General features: G+C 47.8%; 9 protein-coding genes across 9 annotated transcripts; 6 read left to right on the plus strand and 3 right to left on the minus strand.

Annotated features, from left to right (window-relative positions):
- The first annotated feature begins 222 nt into the window (after nucleotides 1-222).
- BT62DRAFT_925417 (gamma tubulin) lies at nucleotides 223-2,128 on the plus strand. The gene is made up of 9 exons (XM_043184808.1): nucleotides 223-314; nucleotides 363-529; nucleotides 579-761; nucleotides 822-1,112; nucleotides 1,160-1,315; nucleotides 1,366-1,674; nucleotides 1,733-1,848; nucleotides 1,901-1,964; nucleotides 2,014-2,128. Exons 1-9 carry the CDS (start codon nucleotides 266-268, stop codon nucleotides 2,035-2,037), a joined length of 1,359 nt encoding a protein of 452 aa, XP_043046377.1. The 5' UTR covers nucleotides 223-265; the 3' UTR covers nucleotides 2,038-2,128.
- BT62DRAFT_983772 (MBF1-domain-containing protein) lies at nucleotides 2,055-2,924 on the minus strand. The gene is made up of 5 exons (XM_043189813.1): nucleotides 2,823-2,924; nucleotides 2,650-2,719; nucleotides 2,515-2,597; nucleotides 2,300-2,462; nucleotides 2,055-2,242 (listed from the first exon to the last, which is right to left on the minus strand). Exons 1-5 carry the CDS (start codon nucleotides 2,907-2,909, stop codon nucleotides 2,199-2,201), a joined length of 447 nt encoding a protein of 148 aa, XP_043046378.1. The 5' UTR covers nucleotides 2,910-2,924; the 3' UTR covers nucleotides 2,055-2,198.
- Nucleotides 2,925-4,422: 1,498 nt separating this feature from the next.
- On the plus strand, nucleotides 4,423-4,905 carry BT62DRAFT_925421 (uncharacterized protein). The gene is made up of 2 exons (XM_043184809.1): nucleotides 4,423-4,564; nucleotides 4,615-4,905. The coding sequence occupies exons 1-2, from the start codon at nucleotides 4,556-4,558 to the stop codon at nucleotides 4,855-4,857; spliced, it is 252 nt and encodes an 83-aa protein (XP_043046379.1). The 5' UTR covers nucleotides 4,423-4,555; the 3' UTR covers nucleotides 4,858-4,905.
- Nucleotides 4,906-5,391: 486 nt separating this feature from the next.
- BT62DRAFT_925422 (tetraspanin Pls1 family) lies at nucleotides 5,392-6,562 on the plus strand. Its single transcript, XM_043184810.1, has 6 exons — nucleotides 5,392-5,534; nucleotides 5,587-5,751; nucleotides 5,804-6,042; nucleotides 6,091-6,273; nucleotides 6,383-6,445; nucleotides 6,494-6,562. The coding sequence occupies exons 2-6, from the start codon at nucleotides 5,607-5,609 to the stop codon at nucleotides 6,554-6,556; spliced, it is 693 nt and encodes a 230-aa protein (XP_043046380.1). The 5' UTR covers nucleotides 5,392-5,534; nucleotides 5,587-5,606; the 3' UTR covers nucleotides 6,557-6,562.
- Nucleotides 6,563-6,811: 249 nt separating this feature from the next.
- BT62DRAFT_925424 (nucleolus protein) lies at nucleotides 6,812-8,001 on the plus strand. Its single transcript, XM_043184811.1, has 5 exons — nucleotides 6,812-7,159; nucleotides 7,218-7,232; nucleotides 7,284-7,474; nucleotides 7,523-7,581; nucleotides 7,635-8,001. The coding sequence occupies exons 1-5, from the start codon at nucleotides 6,849-6,851 to the stop codon at nucleotides 7,857-7,859; spliced, it is 801 nt and encodes a 266-aa protein (XP_043046381.1). The 5' UTR covers nucleotides 6,812-6,848; the 3' UTR covers nucleotides 7,860-8,001.
- BT62DRAFT_1070594 (exonuclease) lies at nucleotides 7,833-11,187 on the minus strand. Its single transcript, XM_043178680.1, has 15 exons — nucleotides 11,088-11,187; nucleotides 10,981-11,039; nucleotides 10,642-10,930; nucleotides 10,504-10,590; nucleotides 10,183-10,455; nucleotides 10,068-10,131; nucleotides 9,872-10,018; nucleotides 9,573-9,815; nucleotides 9,066-9,520; nucleotides 8,940-9,018; nucleotides 8,738-8,907; nucleotides 8,505-8,684; nucleotides 8,354-8,456; nucleotides 8,227-8,292; nucleotides 7,833-8,174 (listed from the first exon to the last, which is right to left on the minus strand). Exons 1-15 carry the CDS (start codon nucleotides 11,172-11,174, stop codon nucleotides 7,906-7,908), a joined length of 2,571 nt encoding a protein of 856 aa, XP_043046382.1. The 5' UTR covers nucleotides 11,175-11,187; the 3' UTR covers nucleotides 7,833-7,905.
- On the plus strand, nucleotides 11,185-13,801 carry BT62DRAFT_33074 (uncharacterized protein). Its single transcript, XM_043180526.1, has 4 exons — nucleotides 11,185-12,147; nucleotides 12,198-12,264; nucleotides 12,314-12,972; nucleotides 13,037-13,801. Exons 1-4 carry the CDS (start codon nucleotides 11,308-11,310, stop codon nucleotides 13,358-13,360), a joined length of 1,890 nt encoding a protein of 629 aa, XP_043046383.1. The 5' UTR covers nucleotides 11,185-11,307; the 3' UTR covers nucleotides 13,361-13,801.
- A 1,882-nt stretch (nucleotides 13,802-15,683) lies between these two features.
- On the plus strand, nucleotides 15,684-16,759 carry BT62DRAFT_989911 (uncharacterized protein; the record flags this gene model as incomplete). Its single annotated transcript, XM_043190185.1, has 5 exons — nucleotides 15,684-15,734; nucleotides 15,780-15,890; nucleotides 15,947-16,054; nucleotides 16,101-16,197; nucleotides 16,249-16,759. 5 exons carry the CDS (start codon nucleotides 15,684-15,686, stop codon nucleotides 16,416-16,418), a joined length of 537 nt encoding a protein of 178 aa, XP_043046384.1. The 3' UTR covers nucleotides 16,419-16,759.
- BT62DRAFT_998909 (DNA/RNA polymerase) lies at nucleotides 16,526-22,183 on the minus strand (the record flags this gene model as incomplete). Its single annotated transcript, XM_043190759.1, has 23 exons — nucleotides 16,526-16,815; nucleotides 16,870-17,117; nucleotides 17,169-17,339; nucleotides 17,388-17,519; nucleotides 17,575-17,732; nucleotides 17,779-17,884; nucleotides 17,937-17,968; nucleotides 18,021-18,062; nucleotides 18,113-18,265; nucleotides 18,318-18,445; nucleotides 18,505-18,748; nucleotides 18,805-18,937; nucleotides 18,994-19,140; nucleotides 19,196-19,394; nucleotides 19,444-19,695; nucleotides 19,754-19,795; nucleotides 19,843-19,954; nucleotides 20,010-20,487; nucleotides 20,538-20,561; nucleotides 20,608-20,661; nucleotides 20,712-20,774; nucleotides 20,824-21,901; nucleotides 21,958-22,183. 23 exons carry the CDS (start codon nucleotides 22,181-22,183, stop codon nucleotides 16,526-16,528), a joined length of 4,512 nt encoding a protein of 1,503 aa, XP_043046385.1.
- Between the last annotated feature and the right edge of the window lie 83 nt (nucleotides 22,184-22,266).

Consider the following 22,266-nt stretch of genomic DNA (forward strand, 5'->3'; position numbering starts at 1 on the left):
ATGAGTTCATCAAAGCTCTGTAAGGCCCTGGTTGTTGCACATCCTTTCCTGAGGAGTATGTTGGTGCTTATCTGCTGTACCAACCGACTCAGTCCGAAATATCATACATTTCATATGAGATAACAGTTTATCCGAACAACTAACGGAAATTTTCCTTCCATCTAACACTTGGTGGTCATTGCCTAAATAGTACTCAAGAAAATTGACACATGCTTGGCAACGCCTTGATTCACGCGTTTCTCGCGTCCTCCACCTTGTCACGACCATGCCCCGAGAAATCGTGACAGTGCAGCTAGGCCAATGTGGCAATCAAAGTAAAGTTCCTTTATGAATGTTCATTTTACCATCTAACATCGAATTAGTGGGTTCTGTGTACTGGCAGCGCCTCTGCGCTGAACATGGCATCAACAAGGAAGGCATCCTCGAGGAATGGGCCACCGAAGGAGGTGACAGGAAGGACGTGTTCTTCTATCAGGCCGATGACGAGCACTACATCCCACGCGCTATCCTGGTCGATCTCGAGCCGCGAGTGAGTTCTGCAGCTTCACCCTTTCCCGTCTACTTAGCTACTCTGTAAGGTCATTAACAATATCCTGGCTTCACCGTATGCAAACCTTTACAACCCCGAAAACATATTTGTTTCCAAGGATGGTGGTGGTGCGGGAAATAACTGGGCACAAGGGTACGCAGCTGGTGAAAGGATATACGAGGAGGTCATGGAGATGGTTGACCGCGAGGCTGAGGGAAGCGATTCGCTAGAGGTGCGCTTGCACTTCTCCTCACCATCTGTCTTCGCATCTCAAAGCTTCCCATAATCTCAGGGCTTCATGCTGATGCACTCAATAGCAGGCGGAACAGGCTCTGGGCTTGGATCTTTCCTTCTCGAGAGACTAAATGACAAATTCCCAAAGAAACTCATACAGACATATAGTGTCTTTCCTAATGCCCAGGAGGGTGACGTCGTGGTGCAACCCTACAACTCGATATTGACACTCAAACGTCTTGTGAACCATGCGGATTCCGTGGTGGTACTGGATAACGGCGCGCTGGCGCGTATATCGGCGGATAGGCTGCATGTGCAGACTCCTACATTTGACCAGACAAATCAGCTTGTGGGTGCCATTGCATTCCTTTGGGATGGCTCTGCTAAGCTATGTAGGTATCAACCGTAATGGCAGCTAGCACGCAGACGCTTCGCTATCCTGGGTACATGAACAATGATCTGGTTGGGATAATCGCGTCTCTGATCCCAACGCCTCGATGCCACTTTTTAATGACTTCCTACACTCCCTTTACCAGCGATCAGATTGACAAGGCGCGCTATTGAGTGCTTGATCATTGTTATCGTTCTAATCTAGTCACTAGGCAAAACCCATTCGACGAACAACTGTCCTGGATGTCATGCGCCGTCTTTTGCAGCCCAAGAACCGCATGGTCTCTACGACTCCGAGCAAAACAGCGTGCTACATCTCTATATTGAATATCATCCAGGGAGATGTTGATCCTACTGATGTACATCAGTCTCTCCTCCGGATCCGAGAACGGCAACTCGCCAACTTCATCCCATGGGGTCCGGCTTCGATACAGGTAGCGCTAACGCGAAGATCACCCTACATACAGACGAATCACCGTGTTAGCGGGCTGATGCTCGCTAACCATACCAGTATTGCCTCGGTGCGTATGTCGTCTTGTCATTGACATTTCATGCTCAGTTTTTTTTTTTTTTTTCCAGCTATTCAAGCGTATGCTGGACCAATTTGACCGACTGAGAAAGCGGAATGCGTTCATGGAGCAGTACAAGAAGGAGAAGATGTTTGAGAATGGACTGGAAGAATTTGATGATGCACGGTATGTTTTCATTGGTAACTGTTGTTGGGTCTTGGCTGATTTTCCCATGCAGAGCAACGTGCGAGGAGCTGCTGAAAGAGTACAAAGCCTGTGAAAGTCCTGATTATATCACATATGCAAGTGCGAATTTTTAGATGAATGCTGTGGACTTATTACTTACCTTAGGGTGGTCCCGAGGACGCGTCATGATTCGGCTCCGTTCCATTTGCATCTCCGATAGTTATCTGCCTTGTATCTCTTGTAGTATTGAACATAGCAATCTTATCCAAATGGCTAAAAGCATCTATTCAACAAAACATGATAACAAGCTCTACACAGTCAACACGAAGGAGTGGGAGAGAACAAGATGCTCATGACTTCTTGGACCCTCCCAGCTTTTCCCCAATCCCGGAGCCTATGAACGGAGACGAAGTCAGCAACACGGAACATGAATCATCTAGAACGCACGTACCCCGAAGTTTTACACCAAGAGCCCGTTCGAGCTTTCCGAGGATCTGTGGATTGGGAATGGCCTTTCCCGATTCATAGTCTTGCAGTACAGAAGGCTTCTCATTAATCTTCTGAGCGACATCCTTCTGCGAAAGTTTGAGATCCATTCGTGCGGTTTGCATAGCCTATTTGATGAATCAGTTTAGAAACTTTGCAGAGGAAACACAAGGCACGCACGCGACCAACAGACGGAGCGACCTTTGAGGGAGGGGCAACTTCGTTTTCGCGGTCAAGTTTTGCAATGCGTTGATGGTCGGTTCCTGTGGATAACGATGAGACTGGTGACTGTAGTAGTGGATGCATCATACGCACCCTGGTGGGCTTTGTTGCCACCCGCTGTTATTTTCTTGTCAGTACCTACGACGGCACCTGCTCTCCTAGCCTGTCGTACTAAGTGAGTTTGGCTCGCTGGAAGGTATTGCCTGGACGTACGGCTGGACGGAAGATTAGAAAAATGCGGGGAAGGTTGGGAAACGCGCATACATACCATTGAGGTCTGAATCCTTCTTGGTGACTTTGGCTACCTGTCTCTTGGAGCCAATAACCAATTTGGTGTCCCAGTCGTCGCTCATGATAGCGTGGTGGAGGGCAGATGGTAGTACGAGAAGAAGGGAGTGAGTGGTTCGTCACGGTCACTTTGACTCCAAATCGGAACTCGGAGACGATGTTACAAATCCTGTGCACAACTGTTTATGGAAATCCGGCCCGGAGTAGCTCATCGGCAGCGTGATTGATTGAAGAGGGGTCTAACAAAGTGCTGTGGAATATTGGGTGACTTCCCGCAGCATTTAGAAACACAGATTATTTTCTAAATCCATCAAAGTCCCAATTTGAAATCATTTAGAATTTATATTTCTAAACCGTAAACCAATTTAGGTCTGGAAACACAAACAGCGATCGGTGAGGGTTAGCTGAGGCCGAAACGAGAGACAAAGGCGAGATAGGTGTTACTTTCCTTTAATCCTGGACTTTATAGGCCTCGATAGGCATCCGAAGTGGACTGCCTTACAAGTTTGTTACTGCCATGAATTTCAGAAAGTTACCCGAGTCGGGTATGAAAAAGACAGTAGTTGGGATGGAAAAAAATGGTCGGTTCTCAAGAAAGTAGCTGGGAAGTAGCCTTATAGACACTTCACAGTATTTGTTAGGTCCACCAAAGATTCAATACAAGGATACAAGGCTAGCAGAGCAAAAATGAGCTTTGGACTTGTTGGGATTTTGCTGGAAAGTTCTAGAAAGGGCAATCCGGCATCATGCCGAGAGTTGATGAGTAAGCCCGAGAGAAAGAGAAAGTTGTAGTAAATTCTAGATACCATCTGGCCTTACCAGCCTGGAGTCTACCCTGCGCAACACCGAGGATTTCCAACAGGACTGAAGACAGGCGCGGCAGGACAGTGGTAGGTACATGAGAGGCGACGTGAGTGAAAGAAGACGCCTCGGAAACTAACAGGTCCAAATATAGATCGAGATTGATGGAATTGCCAAATGCGGTTATCAAAGGTTTAGAAACATAATTTAGATTTAGAAGGGGGGGTCGGAGGGGTCGTCTAGGGAATAAACTATTCAGGAGCCCCGCTCCCAGGGGCTCCTCCGGGGCTCCTGCGGAGCCCCAGAGTTTCTGAAGACTTTGCCTCGGCCGGAGGACCGATCCAAGCCGGAGGCTGCGCACTATGCACATGACGACCGTCATGATGCCATGCCATGCCCCCCCGCTCGTCGGACATGGCCCTGAGCCAGAACCTGTAGTCGAAGCAGTCTACCCGAGAAATCAATATAGTTTGTACTGTTGTACTCTAGAGTAGCAGTTATCTCTGATGTTGTAATTTCATGTGTTCCACTCCTTGCTTGCCAAGATGGCTTTCGAGAATGATCGAGCATGATCGAGCATACCAAATATAGTATGCCGGACTCGGCATCAATCCGGAAAAATCCGGAAACTTCGAGATGATGAAAGTACTGAAGTTAGTTCATTGCTGACTGCGCACAGAGACTCTGGGACAGTGTAGGAACTTACTAGAATACTATAGAAACACATAACTTGTAGTATATAGGTAGTTAGAATTTTTCCAATGTTGAAGGAACTTGCTACAAACCCCAACTACAGTTGTGTAATACAACTCTTCTATACTGGTCTACAACTCTTATCTCAATCCCAAACATCAACAGCTGGGACACACTGAGCCATGTATTCTCAATGAAAACTGGGCAGGGGGTAGTAATGAACAAGGTCAAATCCATTTCTGTCCATTGTATTGTAGTTGACATTTCAGTATCCAGCAATCAAGACAGAACGGACTACAAGATCCACCAGCTCTCAATCCAGTTGGTCGTCCACATACTCAGCGGCTCACAGGTGCTCTGGAAGGTCATCCTCGTGGAGGTGGAGGTGCCCCACGCCGAGATCCATATGCAGCGGTTTCTGAGAATGCAGTGGTATCTGGACGCCGGTGTGGCTATTGCCAGATTCAAGGCCATACTCGTCCTAATTGCCCTAGTTTGCAAAACTTGAATTCTCGGTAGATAATGTATCAGTATGGTAATCCTGTCGGACAAATTCCATGATCCCATCATTTCATCACACATGCCAACGTTCCGGGAAAGCCGCCGTACCGGTGCTCCTCGCCGGGGAGGAGCGGGGCTCCTGAATAAGCAATGCCAGGAGCCCCTGGGAGCGGGGCTCCCGAATAGTTTATTCCGTCGTCTAGACTAAAATCTAGACGAGGGTGTTTCCCATCAAATTGTGGCGCTCATCCAATTTGTTATATCGGCATCGCTCGGCATCTCTGATTTAGAAAATAATCTATGTTTCTAAATGCTGCGGGAAGTCACCCATTATTGTCAGAAACTAACGCGTTACTCGGTCTCAATCAGTGTGGTTGTAGTGTGGTCGTTCCCAACGTGCAGACTAACCTAGGCCCCAATATTGAATGGCAAGCCGATCGGTCGCACGTGACCATGACAACCACTAAACAACCATCGTCCCGTCCGTGTGAAACGTTGGCAAGTATCTCTTTTCTCCTTTCTCTTCGTTCGAGGCAGTCTCACCGTCGTTGCCTTTGCAGTGTACTTCTGCAGGACGTTGAACGCCCTTCCTTTCTTTTTCGCCTTCCAATACGTCGCCTGGTGCTACAGCCGCCTCTGTATCTTTGCCTTTCGAGCTCTCTCTGGAAGAGTCATTCTTTTCTACACATTCTCTGGTGCGTCTGCTCGAATAACATCTGATTGCCAGCCATTCATTATCTATGATAGCCTTTTAGCAAGCAATCACAATGGTGTCCAGAAAGCTGATGGGTGCGTGGGCCTTTGTCGACGTCTGCCTTCTTGCCGCCGGCGTCGTCTCGCTCGCGCTCTCCATCGTATGGCGGGCACCCAACATACTAATGAACATGGTTCTTTCCAACTCTGATCTGACGGGTACGCTTTTGATCGCACTTTTCTTTCCTGAAACCCTAACCCTATTATGTAGCCGGCACCGTCCTTGCCGTCGCACTGCTTGTCACCTTTGCGATATCCATCGTAGCCGTTGTCCAGCGAAACCATGTCACAATCGGTTTCGTTATCCTCAACTATGCCTTGGTGCTCGATGCAATTGGGATCATAGTTATCGGCTCTTTCGTCTGGTTCTTCACCTTACATGAACGTGCCAACTTCCATGACATTTGGGTCCAACAGAGTGCTGCCAATAGGATCAGTCTCCAAGACCAGGTCAGTCCACTATGTCTCGGGGAATGTACCTCTTTAATGTCCTTATAGTTCAATTGCTGCGGTTACTTCAACGCCACCGACAATCAGGAAATCGGCGGCACTCACTGCACCCAATCTCAAGTCGATTTTCTTAACACGCTTAATTCAGTCGCCGATAGCAATGCCGACTTTTTCTGTGTTACCCCCATTACTGCTTTTGCGGATATGACCCTTAATAACATATTCACGTACGTCCTTTTGTTTGTTTGGCCCTTTCTGGCTCTGACTAGCTCCTTTGGCTAGAACTGTACGGACAAGGCCGTGATTGTGTGTATCTGTCGCGTTGCTAACTATTGTCTAGGTTTATGGCTTCATGGCGATCGTGCTCTGTCTTCTTCTCGCCTCTTTATGTGTCATAAACAAGGTCAGAGCATGTCTGTCTTGTGCTCTCATGATACTCATATTGCCACAGAGGAAGGAAGAAGAACGCTTCAAGAAGATCGATGAGAAGCGCGGAGGGAGAGGATTCGTTTGAGATGAAACACTCGACCAACCGTTACACTAGAAAAGCGCCCAAATGTTTTCTATTCCTTGTAGTTTCTTCTCCCTTCTCTTCTTTTGTCTGCTCTTCCTCTCTTCTTTCGTTCAATTGTTCAATTGGTAGAAGTTATACAGAAGTATTGTACGGGTAAACAGTCACTTTCTTGTATAATTCTTTCAGCGTCCTGCATTAAGTAGGGAATACAATAATATACCGTTGGGATCGCTTTTGCTGATCGATGTACCAATTGAAATTCACACCCTTCATCCAGCCTTGATGCGGATTCATGCCCAAAGCTCGCAAGAGAAAAGTACCCGTCACTACAACTAGCAATCATTCAGGAAATGCCTCGTCGAGCAAGCCCCAGGCTAGCCGGACAGTCATTCGACAGTTCCATGTGCTGCTGAAGCAACAAGCCCAGCTGAATGATGCCCAGAAACTAGCGGAAATCCAGCGCCAAATCGACGAGCTTGGAGGAATCGACTGCTATCAGAGCATGTCGGCTATTGGGCAGGGCAAAGATAGAGGAGGGGGTAGTGAAAAGGTGCTTATTGGGTGGTTGAAGGAGTTGGGATGCGGAGGGCAGAAAAAACTCAAGTACGGGTTTCTCTCAATCCTCAAGGCGGTATTCTTACTTTTTTTCCCCTCTTTGAAGATTACTTGAAGTAGGGTGAATACGTGTATTGCCCTTTCCTGAGGCTCAAGGCTGATTTTCTGGCAGCGCGCTTCTTCCAGATAACTACAAGTCTTGCTCCTCGTGGATCGATGCGACGCCTATGGACCTGCATTCTCGCCATCCTTCTATCATCGAACAGGATTTTCTGCTCATGGACGAAGCAGAGAACTGCGAGAAATGGGATATTATCAGCTTGAGTCTCGTTCTCAACTTTGTCCCAAGGCCAGAAAACCGGGGTGAGCATGTCTGTTGCGTCCAGGAAGTCCGTTCTTATCCCCGTCTAGGTCGCATGCTGCGTTTAGCTCACAGTATGCTTCCGTACGGGGGGAAGCTCTTTCTAGCGGTATACACGTACTCGTTCTCTTCCATACCGGGTCCTGACTTTACACGTCTTAGCTGCCCCTCCCGTGTGTAACCAATTCGCGTTACTTGGACTTCGACCGCCTCCGTGATCTCATGCGGGTCGTCGGCTTCGTAGAAGTCAAGCAGAGATGGAAGGAAACAGGAAAGATGGCTTATTGGCTGTACACCAAGGAGGATCCAATTGCAGCGCAGGGCGCTTTCACAAAGAAGTCGGTCTTGCGACAGGGAAATCGGAATAATTTCTGCGTGTTGCTGTAAATCCGTGTTTCTATGCAAAGAGTAGTAATTTATTATTCAAATGGTGTCATGTACGCTGTGTTAGCGTCTTCTTTAACAGTAAATTCTGCCTCTCCAGCGTCTCTACTTTAGTCTGTGCCACCTTAGCCTTATTCAAAATATATTTCGCTCGCCGCGAAAGTACGGATGATGAACCAAGATTGGACCACAAACTTGTATCTGCCCCCATGTCTTTGAGTGTCGTGAGCTCTTGTTCGTATGCTTTAATGCTGGTTTCGGCGCTGACGATGACTTTCTCGTTGAATGCCAGATCCTGAGTCGCCTGGAAGATCGCGTCTATGATTCGAGGTGAGATTAAATACGAAGATAAGCTGACCAGGAACGTTACCCCTTTCTAGGCGTTGGAATACCCATTTGAAGATAGGTTTACCGGGCTTGATGGTAGACGGGCGACCTAACATAGATATGAATCATACCGATCCTGACACAGAGAACAAAGATGGAGTAAATGTCACCCAAGTGCGTTCCAATCGAAATGAGTTCAGCATGCTCCATATTCCGCAGAGGCGCCTCATCGCCTTTGAAAGGGAAATCCAAGAGAATCTCGGAATACGAAATCTGGAAGAATCCTGAGCGAACAGCAGAGTCGCTCAATGAAAAACTGACCTCAGGCTGATACGCAAGCTTTTTCACAACCATCCACGCTTGTTCTCTGGTCCAAGGTAGACGGTTTGCATCGTCTTCATCGTCCCCAAAGGCATTCTTCTGGATTTCACTAACGCCCCGATTGATGATGTCTTCCACGGCCTCTTCGACTTGCTGACCATTTCGGACTTTATGTATGAGCTGCGTAAAGTTGGCAATCAGACACGAGACTGGTAAGAGAAAGCGAAGAATACAGTTTCCAAATCGCTCGCTCGTCCACCTAGTCTCTCCAGGTATGACGCCTGTCCGGGCGAAAACTGTAAGTCAATGTCAGCATCCTTTAATTTCTGTTTTACAAAAGCCAAAGCGCTGGCTGTATCTGCGTCATCGAGAGCTATCACATTGAGCGGCTTTGAAGGAAGGGCTGGTGAAGTTGGAAAATTAGTATACAGATACTCAGTCCGAATGTGACCATGCCTTTGGTAAGATTTTTCATATTCTCTCTATTGTCGCTGACGACTATGACATGTGCAATCTGATAATAATCAAAGCAAAGGAAGTGTGTAGATGAAGGCTACATACCTGATGTTCCGAAAGCTTAGCAGCCCATTCAGCGAGAACATCGAGCAACTCATCGCGGCCCGACCCTCGACTTCTCTCGAAGTGTTTGATGATCACAATAGGTAATGATTCTACCATTTCACTTTGCGGTATTCGCTTCTTGACCACTTTTTCTTCGGCTAATGTCTCGGAATTGGTGTTCGTCAAACGAGCATCAACTCCAAATAGCTTATCTTCCGTATCGAACTCGCTCTTAACCCCACTTCCTTCAATGTCATCCAAGCTATCACGCCCAAGGCCTTGCTTTTTCTGCAGTACAGCCATCTCATTGTCTGCAGCCTTGGATCTTTCCTTTTCCGCGTGGCGTATCTGTTTGTGAAGAGCGCGTCGATGCGACGAACCGGCGTTTTTGAGCGCATCCTCGGTCACGTCCAGAATTGACTTTAGCTGGTCCACCAAAGACGTACTTAATCCGGCTGGTGAACAAGATAAATGAGTAAAATGCATGAGCATTTCCTTTTGAGTCACCTTTTTGACCGATGAGACCCATACTTGCCAGGTCTAACAAATGGTTCACAGAATTAAGGAAGGAGAAGAACGGCCAATAGCCTGTTTGTTCGGCCAATCCTCTGACTAACAAGGTATCAGAACTAGATTGAAGTAGAAGTCCACAGTCGATAGTAATCGATTTCCGGTCAGTATCATTCAGAACCGTCTGGAGCATGGTCGATTTTCCGCTACCTTGGGGGCCATGAACAAATGTGATGGTCGCTTGAAGGCAAATTAAGTCTTTCGGGCTGAATCCTGCAGCAGGTGACATAACATACTTGGTAAATCCGCCAGATATGTTCGAACAGCTGTTTCAGCTTCTTTCCTCTCCTTCCACCCATCATTTGCTGTGAAAGGAGAGACCTGCGAAGCAGAATATAGTCGATCGAGTGTATTTTTTCTTAGCCATTGATAGATTTTGAACTCTAAAGGAGGCTGAGCCTTTAATGTGAACGCGGCTTTAAACAAACCAACCTCGGATATCAAACCAATCTTCCAATTTTCCTTGTATCATGAGTGAGCGCAAGGGATCAAAAATCTAAAAGATGCAATAAGTTGAGGCAAGAACATCGAGTTAGATGACGCTTACGGTATACGTCAATGTGCCTAACAGAAATACTACAATAGGCAACACAATTCTTGGGTGACTTGATAGCCAGTCCCGAACGGCATGTACACGGATGGGATAGTCATATTTTGTGCTTAACCTGGTGACTGTGTTGCCTGAAGACATTTCAAAGCCGTGTATGACATTACGCGCAATTGCGGCGGAGCGAATCTTTTGAAAGGAGACAGTAGAAAAACGGACGGAGCCAGCAGGTACAGGAATAGGATCCGTCATGCCTTTAATGCGACCATAGGGCTGGAGCAGATACTCAGTACATAGGATCGGAGAGAAGCAGGTGCATACACGCAGAAGCTTGTATAGAGATTCCTGATGAATATCTGGTCCTTCAAACGCGACTTTTACTATCGGGGAGGCGAAGTGGTACATGTCCTATGGGTAAAATAAGCCTTTTTAACGATTTGACATGAATGCATTGCGCACCTCGTTCCATGGTATCCCTTTTACAAGCCAAACGTCGCCTGAGCCCAATCCAAGCCAAGACGGAAGACCGCCACGATCATGTACTTTGCGCTTAAGCTCCTGCTCTATAGTCTCAAGGGCACTTTCGGAACTACCAGCCTTATAAGAGAAGCGGACGAAGACACCGCCGTCCTTGGGATATGGCTCTAAGGACGTGATGCGAAAGCCGTGGATCTTTACTGAAGAAAAACAGTCACGTAGTGATTGGATAGTACTTTCCTCCCTAAGAAAACCAATATAACGTCGAATACTGCGAAACGTTTAGCATTATAATGTTTTGCAAAAGCATGCGATATATACTCAAGTCTGCTAAGTTGTATTGGAAAAACCGAGTCAACAAAAACGCAACCTTCTCTAATCTGATATCATTGTTCAGGCAATAACCATATTGGCGCAAGGCAACACACCTCAGCAACTGCTTCTTCTGATAATGGCCTAGCACCTCGCCTCAGCAGCACAACAGACCGGAGACCATGAGGCGCGATTCGCAACATGGCGATAAGGAAGAGAACGGTTTCCGAGCCGAACCTGACGACACACGTGGCTGCTCAGGCACATCAAAAATGTGAGACAGATGTGACAAGAGGTGTCACGACCTGTGACATCAATCCTTGTTTGCCTGCGGTCATGTCAAGCTCATCCTCCCAAGACGACCGTCGACGTCTGCAGAGGGCGACTGACGCTAGACAGCTGACCCGTAGAAACTCGTCTTTTCTCAATTCCGTCAAGAATTACGTGCCAAAACCGATTGCACGCTTTTTTAGCGGCTCCGAAGAGTTTGATGACTCCAAGGATGAGATGGGCAAACGGAGGCGCCTCGATGGCCAGCAGAACGAGCCAGTCGATGGCCACGATGACGGGCCGGCTCCGTCGAAGCGTCTGAGGCTCCGTAGTCCAGATAGAGCGGTATCGCAGCCTCCGCCACAAACGACAAGCGCTCAAAGCGGCTATCTGGACCCACCCAGCTCGGCATTCCAACCTTTCTTTCAGCCTTCTTATTTATCCAATGACCCTTCCAATCGTTCATCCTCACTTACGCTACCCGCGACCACTATTCCAGATATTCCCCGTAATGAACCCCGCACTACCCTGTCTCTCTTGCGAAACCAGTTTAGCCGTACCATGTCCATTGATCCACCTCAGAATCCACTTACTCGACGTCTTTCTCGAGACGTTCCCATGAAAAGCGTTGCCTTGCCGCCCTTGCATGATGCTGCTGTTCGAGATACGTCTATGGAATCAGCGCCAGGTTCGTTTATACCTTCGTCCGCATCCCGAACCCGTGATACCTCTCTTCCTCTTGGATTCCGTATCCGCACTTCAGTCACCCCGCAACCTGTGCGTGATAGTTCCGAGCCTCCAACAATCTCATCCCTTGGTTCCAAACCCGTTTTTGTCCGCGGTCCTGCTCCGGAGGTGAGCAAGACCCAGGCCACCCTGGGCTCTCTTGTCGATACTCAGAGAAGAGTAAGTCAATGGAAAGTTGGTGTCGGCAGTCTTTGATTTTTCGTTCACAGACGCAGTCTCCTGTGCGTCAGCATAGCTCAAGTTCTCTTCTCTTTGGCTCTCAGCCGTCTATGAAAGGTTCGTCTCGAGATAATTGTATTTTCAATTTTTAATGAGTGTTGTACAGCTCCTCGTCTAACAACCGTCGCAGAGCGTACACTGCATGAGTTGGATATATACAGAACCCCCCTTAAGCCCTCTCGTCTTCGAGAAAACAGCTACTTGGCATCATCCCCCGGGACTGCCACAGACATGTTCTCTCGCAAGAAGTCCTATCAGCGAATGCCCGGAGGACGCACAGTCAAGGCAAAGGTAGCTAACGAAACTAAGCCGTATGCAGGTGACGCGGGCATCAAAAAACATCTTGCGCGAAGTAGGAAGGCTAATGCTGAAGATGAAGCTGTGTCATCGAAGGACGAGCCAAATGGTGACGATGTGTCCATGAATGCAGACCAGCCTTTGAGCGATATCCTTCCAGAGATCAACAAGGATCGAGGAGAGCTCAAGTTGCCCGACAATCAGCCGAAGAATTCCAAGGTGGCAGAGAAGCAGTCAACTATAACTATGCCTTCCAACTCTTCTCTTCGAGTCGGTCGCACCTTTACCTCACGCAATCATATTGATCGCCCCTCTCGATCAGGGAAAACGGGGTTTTCTGCGGCTTTTGACGACGATGAAGAAGAGAGGCGGGAGGAGGAGTCCAGGAAAGAAAGGGAGATGATGGAAGAGGCGGCAAAACATGTACCCGTATTCAACATACCAACCGGGTTTAGTTTTGCCAAGGACGTAAGTCATCGCTCAGTAACATCAGTCCTGACGCTGAAAGCCGAACAGACTGACAAACCTCAAGGTATTGCATTCGACTTGTCGAAAGCAAGGGAGCCGCCCATTCCCTCATTACCCTTTTCCATATCTTCTTTCCAATCTGGTACTTTCTCGGTGTCTGGCGCTGCTCCTATCCCATCATCAAACGGTCCAAGGGTGGAATCTACTACGCCTTCCACTTCTACGCCGCCGGCTCCGATTCGTGAACCTGATATCTCTCCGAAGGTGGACTCTGTGCCTGAGGTTTCGTCAACGGCTGAAGACCTGGCGAAGACGAGTAGCAGCATCCCGCATTTCTTTGCTTCAAGCAAGGCTCTCACCCAGACCCCTTTGGTGGTGCCACCGATGACATTGACGGAAGCGCCGACGTCCTTGCCGTTCAGCTTTACGCCGCAACAGCCCTCAGCCACCACATCGGCTCTGTCGGCTCCGGTCCATGACGCCGGTAATCCGTTGTGGAATGATAGTGCAGGGAAAGCTAAAAATGAACTGCCTGCATCCAGCTTGGACAACGACGGTAGTAGCGGTATGTTTGCTTTCAGTGGCTCAGAGACAACCACCTCCTTCGCCTCGTTTGGGTCTGCCAAGCAGGACAAAGGACCTCAGACATCTACCTCAACCGAGAACATATTTAAACCCTCATCTTTCTCTTCCGGCAACAGTGCTACTCACGAAAGTTCCATTGTCACGGAGTCAACCCCTCCGCCAACCTTGTTTAGTACTGCGCCTGCAAAGGCAGCTGAGCCTAATCAAACTCCGAAGCCGTCGCCTTTCGGCGGTAGTAATGCGATCAAAGACAGCACCAAGTCGGACGAGTTCACCTTTGGTCAAGAGTCCAACAGCTCCATCGAACCGAAAACAAACGGGTTCTCCTTTAGAAAGCAAACAGAGGTGGTTGATTCAGTACTCAAACCAAGCAATGCTTCTACGTTCACTTTTGGTGGTTCCTCGGCACCCGCCACACCAGGTGCACCAGCCATATCATTTGGTGGTATGTCTTCAAATCAGACTACGATGATTCCCCAATCGCCATTTTCTTCAGGCTCAACCCCCGTTACGGGTAGTAACAACGTGACGTTCGCATTCTCTCATCCTAGTGCACCCGCAGACAAGGTGGAGCCAATTCCGAAGTCGCCATTTGCTTTCGGAGCGACGCAGACAACTGTGAAGGATGGCGGGACTGTGAATTCTGTAGAGTTTACTTTTGGGTCAGGCTCAGGCGACAAGAAGAATGGAACTAGTTCTTCATCCATCTTTGGCTTTGGTGCTACCCCAAGCACGCCTCCAGTCTCGGACGCTGACAAAAGGCCGTCGTTTAGTTTTGGTCAGACATCGACATCAGCGCCTGCGTCGTCGTTCTCTTTTGTCGGCGGATCTACATCTGGCGATGTTTCCAAGCCGTTTTCTTTCAGCGCTGCAGCAACTGACATTCGTCCGGTGACACCACCGAACCAAGATCACGAGATCAAAATGGATGAGAGCCCCACGAGGGATATGCAAGTTACCAATGCTCCCAAGATCGCTGAGCCTCGTCCTACCTTAGGTGTGTTCCCTTCATTCAACAACGCCGGCGGTGGTTTGTCATTTGGCCAATCTGGTGGGTCCACGACTCAGCCTTTCACTTTTGGAGCGACAACCACATCGTCGAATCCCTTCGCGAAGGAGAATAAGCCAGAAGAAAACAAAGGGTTCGGAAGTGGAGGCTTCGGTCAATCCTCGGGTACCTCCTCCGGTTTTCCATTTGCACATAAAACCAGTGAAGATCCTCCTCGTCCTTCAACGGCCGGGCCATTCGCTTTTCAATCATCCAATTCTGCTACAGGATCAGGAGCAGGTTTCACGTTTGGCGGAGCATCTAACGGTGCTCCTAGCACTTTCCCTTCAGGGCCGCTCTCAGCACCGAATAGCCCGTCGACGTTCAACACTCCCTCTCCATCGTTCACGTTTGGGGCATCTACGACTACAAATCTATTTGCCTTCGGGTCTCAGCCAGCTTCACCTGCAACTGGCACCAGCAACCTCCCTTCGGTACCTACCACTGGTTTCGGGGTTAGTGGTGTTTCCGGCACCGGCTTTGGTGGGTCATCGAATCCTTTTGGGGCTCCATCCACCTCCCCGGCGGTACCGTCAGGTGGTGGAACGCTGTTCACCATTGGTGCCGCACCGTCTGCCCCACCTAGTGGTATGAGGCAGATCAAGAAGTTGCCCAACCGAAGGGGCGCCAAGCGGTAAACATCTTAACGATAAAAAAACATGCGTATACATTTCATGAATGTTGTTTTCTTCTCTGTGCTCTTGCATCGTACGCAAATTCCGTCATATCTATCCATCGCAATTCATACATACATCATCCGTGTCTTTGGCAGTCATCTGTCCTCCGTTGTCATCGTCCCTTTTCTACAGGTTTTCTTAGGAATTGTTTGGTAAACTGTATCACATTAGGTTTTTCTTTGCAGGCTCAAGGCCGCACGTACATCATCATATATCTGGCTCAAGGCTAGAATCGATACATCTTTATTTTTTTACGAACCTTGCTATCCATATAATCATTGTTTGCATGTATCATATTTCATCTTCGTCTTTTCGACCCAAAGCGGTGATGACTTAAACAAGAAAAGATGGCATAATTTTGCCACGCGAGCTAAACACAGCGTTGCTTCCGTCCTACCACCATGGATTTCGTCCAAGGCCTTGATCTTTCAAAACTCCTCCTTGGCGGGGCGGTAAATTCTTCTATTTTTTGTATTTCCTTTGCCAATGATTCCCAGGTTTTGTCCTTTGCCGTATCTGCGTTTTCAGCACCATTCTATAATTTCCCTCTTTTCCTCTATGGACTATACGGACAAGAGAACACAGAGTCTGTTTCCGCTTTACAGAATGTGCGGAATTAGACCTTCAGGTCGTCTTTGTTCGCTCATGCTATGCCCATAACTAGTTTACATGCTTTCTAGCTGGTTCGTTGCTCTGGGATATTATATGGATGGCCAATCATGAACAAAATGGGTTTATCAAGTTTTTGAGCATTCTACTCCTCGTTCTAAAGGTGCGATTCCTTCTGTCTCAGACCACGCTTGCGCTGACAGATATAGATTCCGACCTTTGGTGCCTGTGGGCTCGCAGTTCGTCAGCGAGGCGCGACATTTGGAGGGCTTGGTCTGCGTGGGAGTGATTTGAGCGGGCCCACTGGTGCGTCCTCTGTGTACTCGTTTTCATGAGAAGCTTATCTTCTCTCTATAGTTTGGTCTATGCCCGGAGGCTTCACTTCGACAGGAAGGGATGACTATCAGAACTTAGACGAGGAAGCTACCGTTTCAGCGCCACCACGAGTACCAGTGGCTGCACCACATCGTCCATCCAACCCAGCACCACCGCCACCGCCTGCGACTGGTCCGTACCAAACAGCATGATAAATGGCTGCACTGCGCATTCTGGATCCCCTCTTTATTTAAAAAATTTCACGGACAAGTCCCTTAGTATCTCGATGAATTAAACTTTGAAGTTAAATGTCTGTACATCAGCTCACTTCATTCAGTTCGGCTTCTTCGTCTTCCAAAGCATCTAGCTCCAGGTCATGTATCAGATCCTTGAGTGTATCCAGCGTGTTCAGCTTGCTCTCTGATTTCCTCCTCGCAAACAACCAGGGACAGTCCAATGATTCGCAGCGTATTTCTTCGCTCCCAGGTATTTGTGCACACGAAGCACAGACCTTTCGCGTTTCCATGAAGCGTTTTTCAACGACGTTGATACGATTCAGGACACCAGCCATAGTTGCCCGAGTATCCATGCGGCATACGTCACAAATTCCTGTCAAATATTTAACTGCGATGTCGCGGAACCATACAATGTTGATATACATACCTTCAGGTGCATAGGAGCCGCATGTGAGACACAACGAACTGCCGAAGTGCTCGTCAATATTGAAACGTTCGACGGCTTCGGGTCCAGCCTTCTTTTTCGACGGCGAAACAGGTTGCTCCCCAGCGGGCTTTAGCTTGGGCATCTCCTCATACCATTGTCGTACGTTGGCGCCTACCAAGTTGAAGATTCGTTCCAACGGCGGAATAAGCACTCGCGATATGTAGTATTCTGCATCAAGGGAGGCATGACTGCAATATTACTCTCAGCGACACGCAGTGAAGTACTAGTGATACACTGACGGATTGTTTAACAGGTCGAGTGGCTCCATTGCTCGGTCTACCAGTCTTGTATCAGGTGGTCCTCGAGAAATCACGTACGGTACGCGCTCTCCATACTGTGGTTCGTGATGTGGGTCCAGTAGCGTACGTCTGGCTGCTACGGCTGCGCCCGGCGGAGGTGGGATTTCATCGCTACACGGAAATCAGAGTACCGAAAAAGTCCACCATTTGGAACCCCACCTGTACGTCCCCATACGGACTTCCTTTGCAAATATGAAGTCCTGAACTGAAGCCCTATTTCCTAGAAGTTTTGACCATGACCTGCAACAGTAGTCTTTAACCTTGCTGAGGTCTTGAGTGCGAAAGAGGATCCTGGCAGAGAGGCCTCGGTCAGTATCTACAGGAAATAGAGAGACCAAGCATTTACTTTAAACAGGTTTCGGTCATCTTCTGCTGCGCAGGAACTCCATCTCGACGGACGGTCTCGATACCTTTTGCATCAAAAGCGGGTTCTGTTTCGTCTATACTTTCGTATTTATACCCCACATAACGCTTCTTGGCCATTAGGACGCATGGAAGATATACCTTTAACCTAATGAAGCCAGAATATCAAACACGAATGTTGACGTACCTTCTCGAACTTGAGCTTGATGGGGGGAGGGTTCAAAGCTGTAATGGCATCAGCAATATCTTGTCCGATGCGAAACGCCTGTTCTTTGGTCTTTCCATGCAAATAACTGGTGAACGTGTAAGTTAATGCGATCAAGGAGTCAAAATAGATGCGCCAACATGAAAACACTGTCTGTATCTCCATAAACGACCTAGCGAAGGCTTTAACTCGGCTGCATTTTCTGAGATATTATGAAGGCCTACTTTGGCCCCCCATTTAGGAGTCGAGTCGATAAGCATGATGGCCTGTAAATGATTCACACAACGTAACACAGATTTTCTGGTTCCTGACAAACCTTTTCAAGCGTTTCACGACCGCTTTGGACGATGCTGTCCGCGATCTCCACTGCAGGCATTCGACCAGAGAACGTCGCACTGGTGTAACCATATGTAACATTTGCGATGTATTTTAGTCCCAGCTGTCGAGCATCCAGAATGCGCCTCAGAGCCTAGAGTAATAATGAGTCCAGTAAAAGGTTCTGGACACACAAAGAAGCCTACCTTGTCTTCCTTGACACCTTTCATGGCTTGCTTTACCATTACTCGTGTTTCTAATAATTCGACCAACATGCGGCCGAGCAAGCCTTTGCGGACCTCAGGCTTGACGTACATGATACCATTTGCTGCAACTGATGAACGGCGGGTATATCAGATGCACTGCAAACAAGAGGTGAGGACAAACACTCACCCTGGACGTGATCCCGAAGTTTTTCCAGCAAACCCGGGGGACGTTCAAGGTCCGTAACGCCAAATTTGTTTCGCCCTTGAAAGTCGATTATTCTTCCCAGGCATGTAGAATAACAATAATTATAAGCTATCATGATGGAAGGGTATAAGGATTGAAAGTCAAGGACAACGACAGGACTGGTATAAAATGCCGACTGTGGTTCCATTATCAAGGGCATGCATTCAGCAGCATTTTGTTTCCCCACCTGATCATATAATGTTCGTTAGCATTGCGTGCAGGAAGTCTGTAGGGTGAACACACATCGGCTTTACTCGGTGAGATGAAAACGAAGCTCTCTGGTTTAGCAATACGAAACATAAACGATTCGACTTTGAACTGAGAGCCGCGACTGATGACGGAGAAAAAGTCCACACCGAACACACGGGCAAATTCTCTGGTTGCAAGAGTCAGTCTAATTTATGTAGGCAGAAAATAAAGGCAGGAGGTTACGCAGTTTTGGTAATGATGTCGACGGACTTCAAAATGTCGAGTACCATTGATGTCCGAGAAGCAAAATGGCGAAACAACATGCCCAATTGTGTAGGTCTCCCGCCCCGGTACCAATTGGTCAGGGTAGAGGATGAATACCAAGGAGTTCTGAAACGGTCGTCGGCAGTCAAAAGACATATATACACATGTATATAATACATACCTCTGTCGAAGGACATTGAAAACCACGTTTTCAAAGGTGTATGTATTTAAATTCTGTTCCGAACGCATAATTCTCCAGACATTAAGAACATGACGGCCTGCGGCCTTAAAGGTGGAAGTTTTCCGAATTTCCCATTGGAGAGAACCACTTCTTCGGCTTGATAATGTGGCGCGCGAAATCAATTCCGAGACTTCTAGGCCTGTAGGCACTTGGTGAGACAGACCCAGGACTCCAAGAAGAATATATACCGTATATAGCCGCCCTCTTAGAAAAATATCCCCAAGAAGATAGCTGTACATCCCAGCCAACAACGATGTCTGGATCCAAATCCAAGACTATGTCGATGACTGCATTTATAAGATCCAGCTCACTATCGACCTTTTCAATAGCGAAGTCGCGTATCTGATGGGCACTGAACTGTGGTGATTCTACAGCGAAGATACCCGACTTATAAGCTCTCTCTTCTGTCTCTCGAAACGAGTAAAAGACTGCTGCTAATGCTAGCACGAACCGACGCAATTAGTGCAACATATATAGGTGCTCAGATGATTAACTCACCATCTTCATCAGAGTCAGGTAGTTTACCAGCTCGGGATGGTGCTTAAGAAGGCATTGGTACTTTCCGACACAGGGAGAATAGAACTTACCAAACACTTCTAATGAAAACACTGTCATGTCATGTCTTTCACGAGAAACGGAGCTTGTGTCTACAGGGGTGGTCTTGATATTGTAGACGTTTGCCTGAGTAGGACCTTCTATCTGTATTACATATGATCTATCATCACGAAACAGAAGGTATGCTGTACCTACTAACCTGAGATCGTTGCTGAACAGTCTGTCCTCCAGTCAACATCTTTCCCTCATCGGATTTCAACCAGGCCCGAACCGACTTCACACTGGGCGGATGTCCTGCGTATTCCCAACCTTGCGCATCTCCTGCTTCGACAAGACTATTCCAAATTTCAGATCCGATGGGTTCCCAGGCTGGAAGATTCTTTATGCCTTTGCCGCCCTTCAGATGATATACCAATCCAGCGTATTCTCGAGGCCGATCAGGAGCATCAATTTCTTTGGAGTAATAGGGGGGGCGGTAGATCTTGCTGGGAATGTTGTGCATGTAAAGGCTTGCTAGAAGGTCAGAGACAGATGGTGGTTGGCGGGCGTACTCAAAGCCGTTTGCGTTGGGTGTGTATTTCAAAATATGTTGCGAATGATATGTGAAGGTTCTCTTTATAGGTGAGCTTGAGGCAGATTCATTATGAGCCTGCGAGTGAGTGACAATATTATTCTTCCTATAGCAATTATAAATAAATGTGCGAGAAAAAATGATGCGACGACGAACGTTTGAGATATCCCTTTCCGGTGACTAGAAGATACCATTAGATTTGTTCAACAGTGGGATACAGACTAACCTTGGTGACGGAGACAGTCTCTCAGGAGGAGTGGAGGATCCTGAACTTGAACGGCTGCTGGTTGCATTTAGCAGAACATATGTGATATGAAAGCAGAGGGGCACCTTGACATGCGAGTTAAATTGGGAAACACTGGTTCGGTATTTATTGGGGATCCCTTAAACGGGCTATAGGACGATGTGTGAATACACAAGGAGGAATGCGAAGCAAACGTACTCCTCATTAACTTGATCCTTGTGTTCGTCCAGATTTACAGGATTTTCGTCGAGAAAGTCGTCATCGTTGTATTCTTCATCATCGTACGCATCATTATGTTCCTGGTCCATCATATTAGCCCATGCTTCTTCCTCCATCTGTACGTTTTTGGTCATCTCTTGGCTTGAAAGTATCGTCATGTCGATGTCGACGTCGTCTGTGCTGTCATCTGGGAGTTCGTTGGCATCGGCATTAGACAATTGGCGTTCATCATTCGTGTTGCTTGTTCCCTCAGGTTTCCAAATCTTGTAAGAGTCTTCCCAAAGGGCCTCAACACTCTGGAACGTTGTCATGGCCCATTTTTCCCAACCTTCCTTCCCATCGATCGCCGGAGGCTCCTGGTGTCTTTCGTTTTCGATTCGCTTCTGGATTTCTTCCCACCACCTGGCTTCAGCAACCCATTCACCTCCAGAGCCTCTAGAGGAACTGCTAAGGTCCACAGGAAGTTCAGGTGAAGGTGGGAGGCCACGCGCAGCCCGGCGTCTTCTTTCGTCATCCCAAAGTTCTCGAACGCTAAGAACAAGTGGTTCGTTAGGAGTTGGGAGGGCAGGAATCCTCAGTTCATGATGATGGTGACGGGCCACAAGAGCGTGTCTGTTCAAAATATGATAGGCCTGTGCATCGACTTCGAGCGGCATGCGTGATTGGCGAAACGAGGATGAGCGTCTGAAAACAGGGCCCTCTTCATCTTCATCTGCGCCACGCTGAAACACCTTTTCAAGTTCGATCCAACCGCATCCGTACAGTCCGAAATCTGAGAGGAACTGCAAGGTGTAGCTGAGGTGACTTTCGTATGTGCAGAATCTGGTGCTCATAACACTTCCAGACTGCAACAGAGTCACGATGCGACTGACGAGACCTGGATCCACGACATAGACTTTGAGGAATGGCGCATAGGAAGAGTGAAAACCATAGAAATGGATTCCTTTTACCAGGATAATAGCACGAATATACTGCGGCCTGGCCTGGGTGGTGCGTTTGAAGGAAATAGCAATCGCATGATTTAATGAGTGCGTCAATCTGGCGACATATCGTCTGACTAAACAAGGATCATCAGTGTATAGCTTGAGGAAGTCATATATGATAAAACCGTACCATGGCGAGCACTGAGACTTCCCGTGTACTCTACAAAAAAATAGGGATACACTTGGTGGATGTGCAGACACGTCTTTTTCCTGATGGACGAGGGCCCGTAGATACGAAGAACAGGAACTTTTGGAAGATTAGAGTTATCGAAAGGACCTGGTACTTCCAATGAATAGTCAATCTGATTAATTTGTACTCGGAGGACTGGACGATTTGTCTGATTAGGGGAAGTCATGGACGCGACATGGATGTCATAAAGAAAACGTGATCGCAATTGATCGATGATCGTAGCTCTTTTTGGAGACTTTATTATATATT

Source organism: Guyanagaster necrorhizus (assembly GCF_019112545.1).
Source record: "Guyanagaster necrorhizus MCA 3950 unplaced genomic scaffold BT62scaffold_1, whole genome shotgun sequence".
Classification (NCBI taxonomy): domain Eukaryota; kingdom Fungi; phylum Basidiomycota; class Agaricomycetes; order Agaricales; family Physalacriaceae; genus Guyanagaster; species Guyanagaster necrorhizus.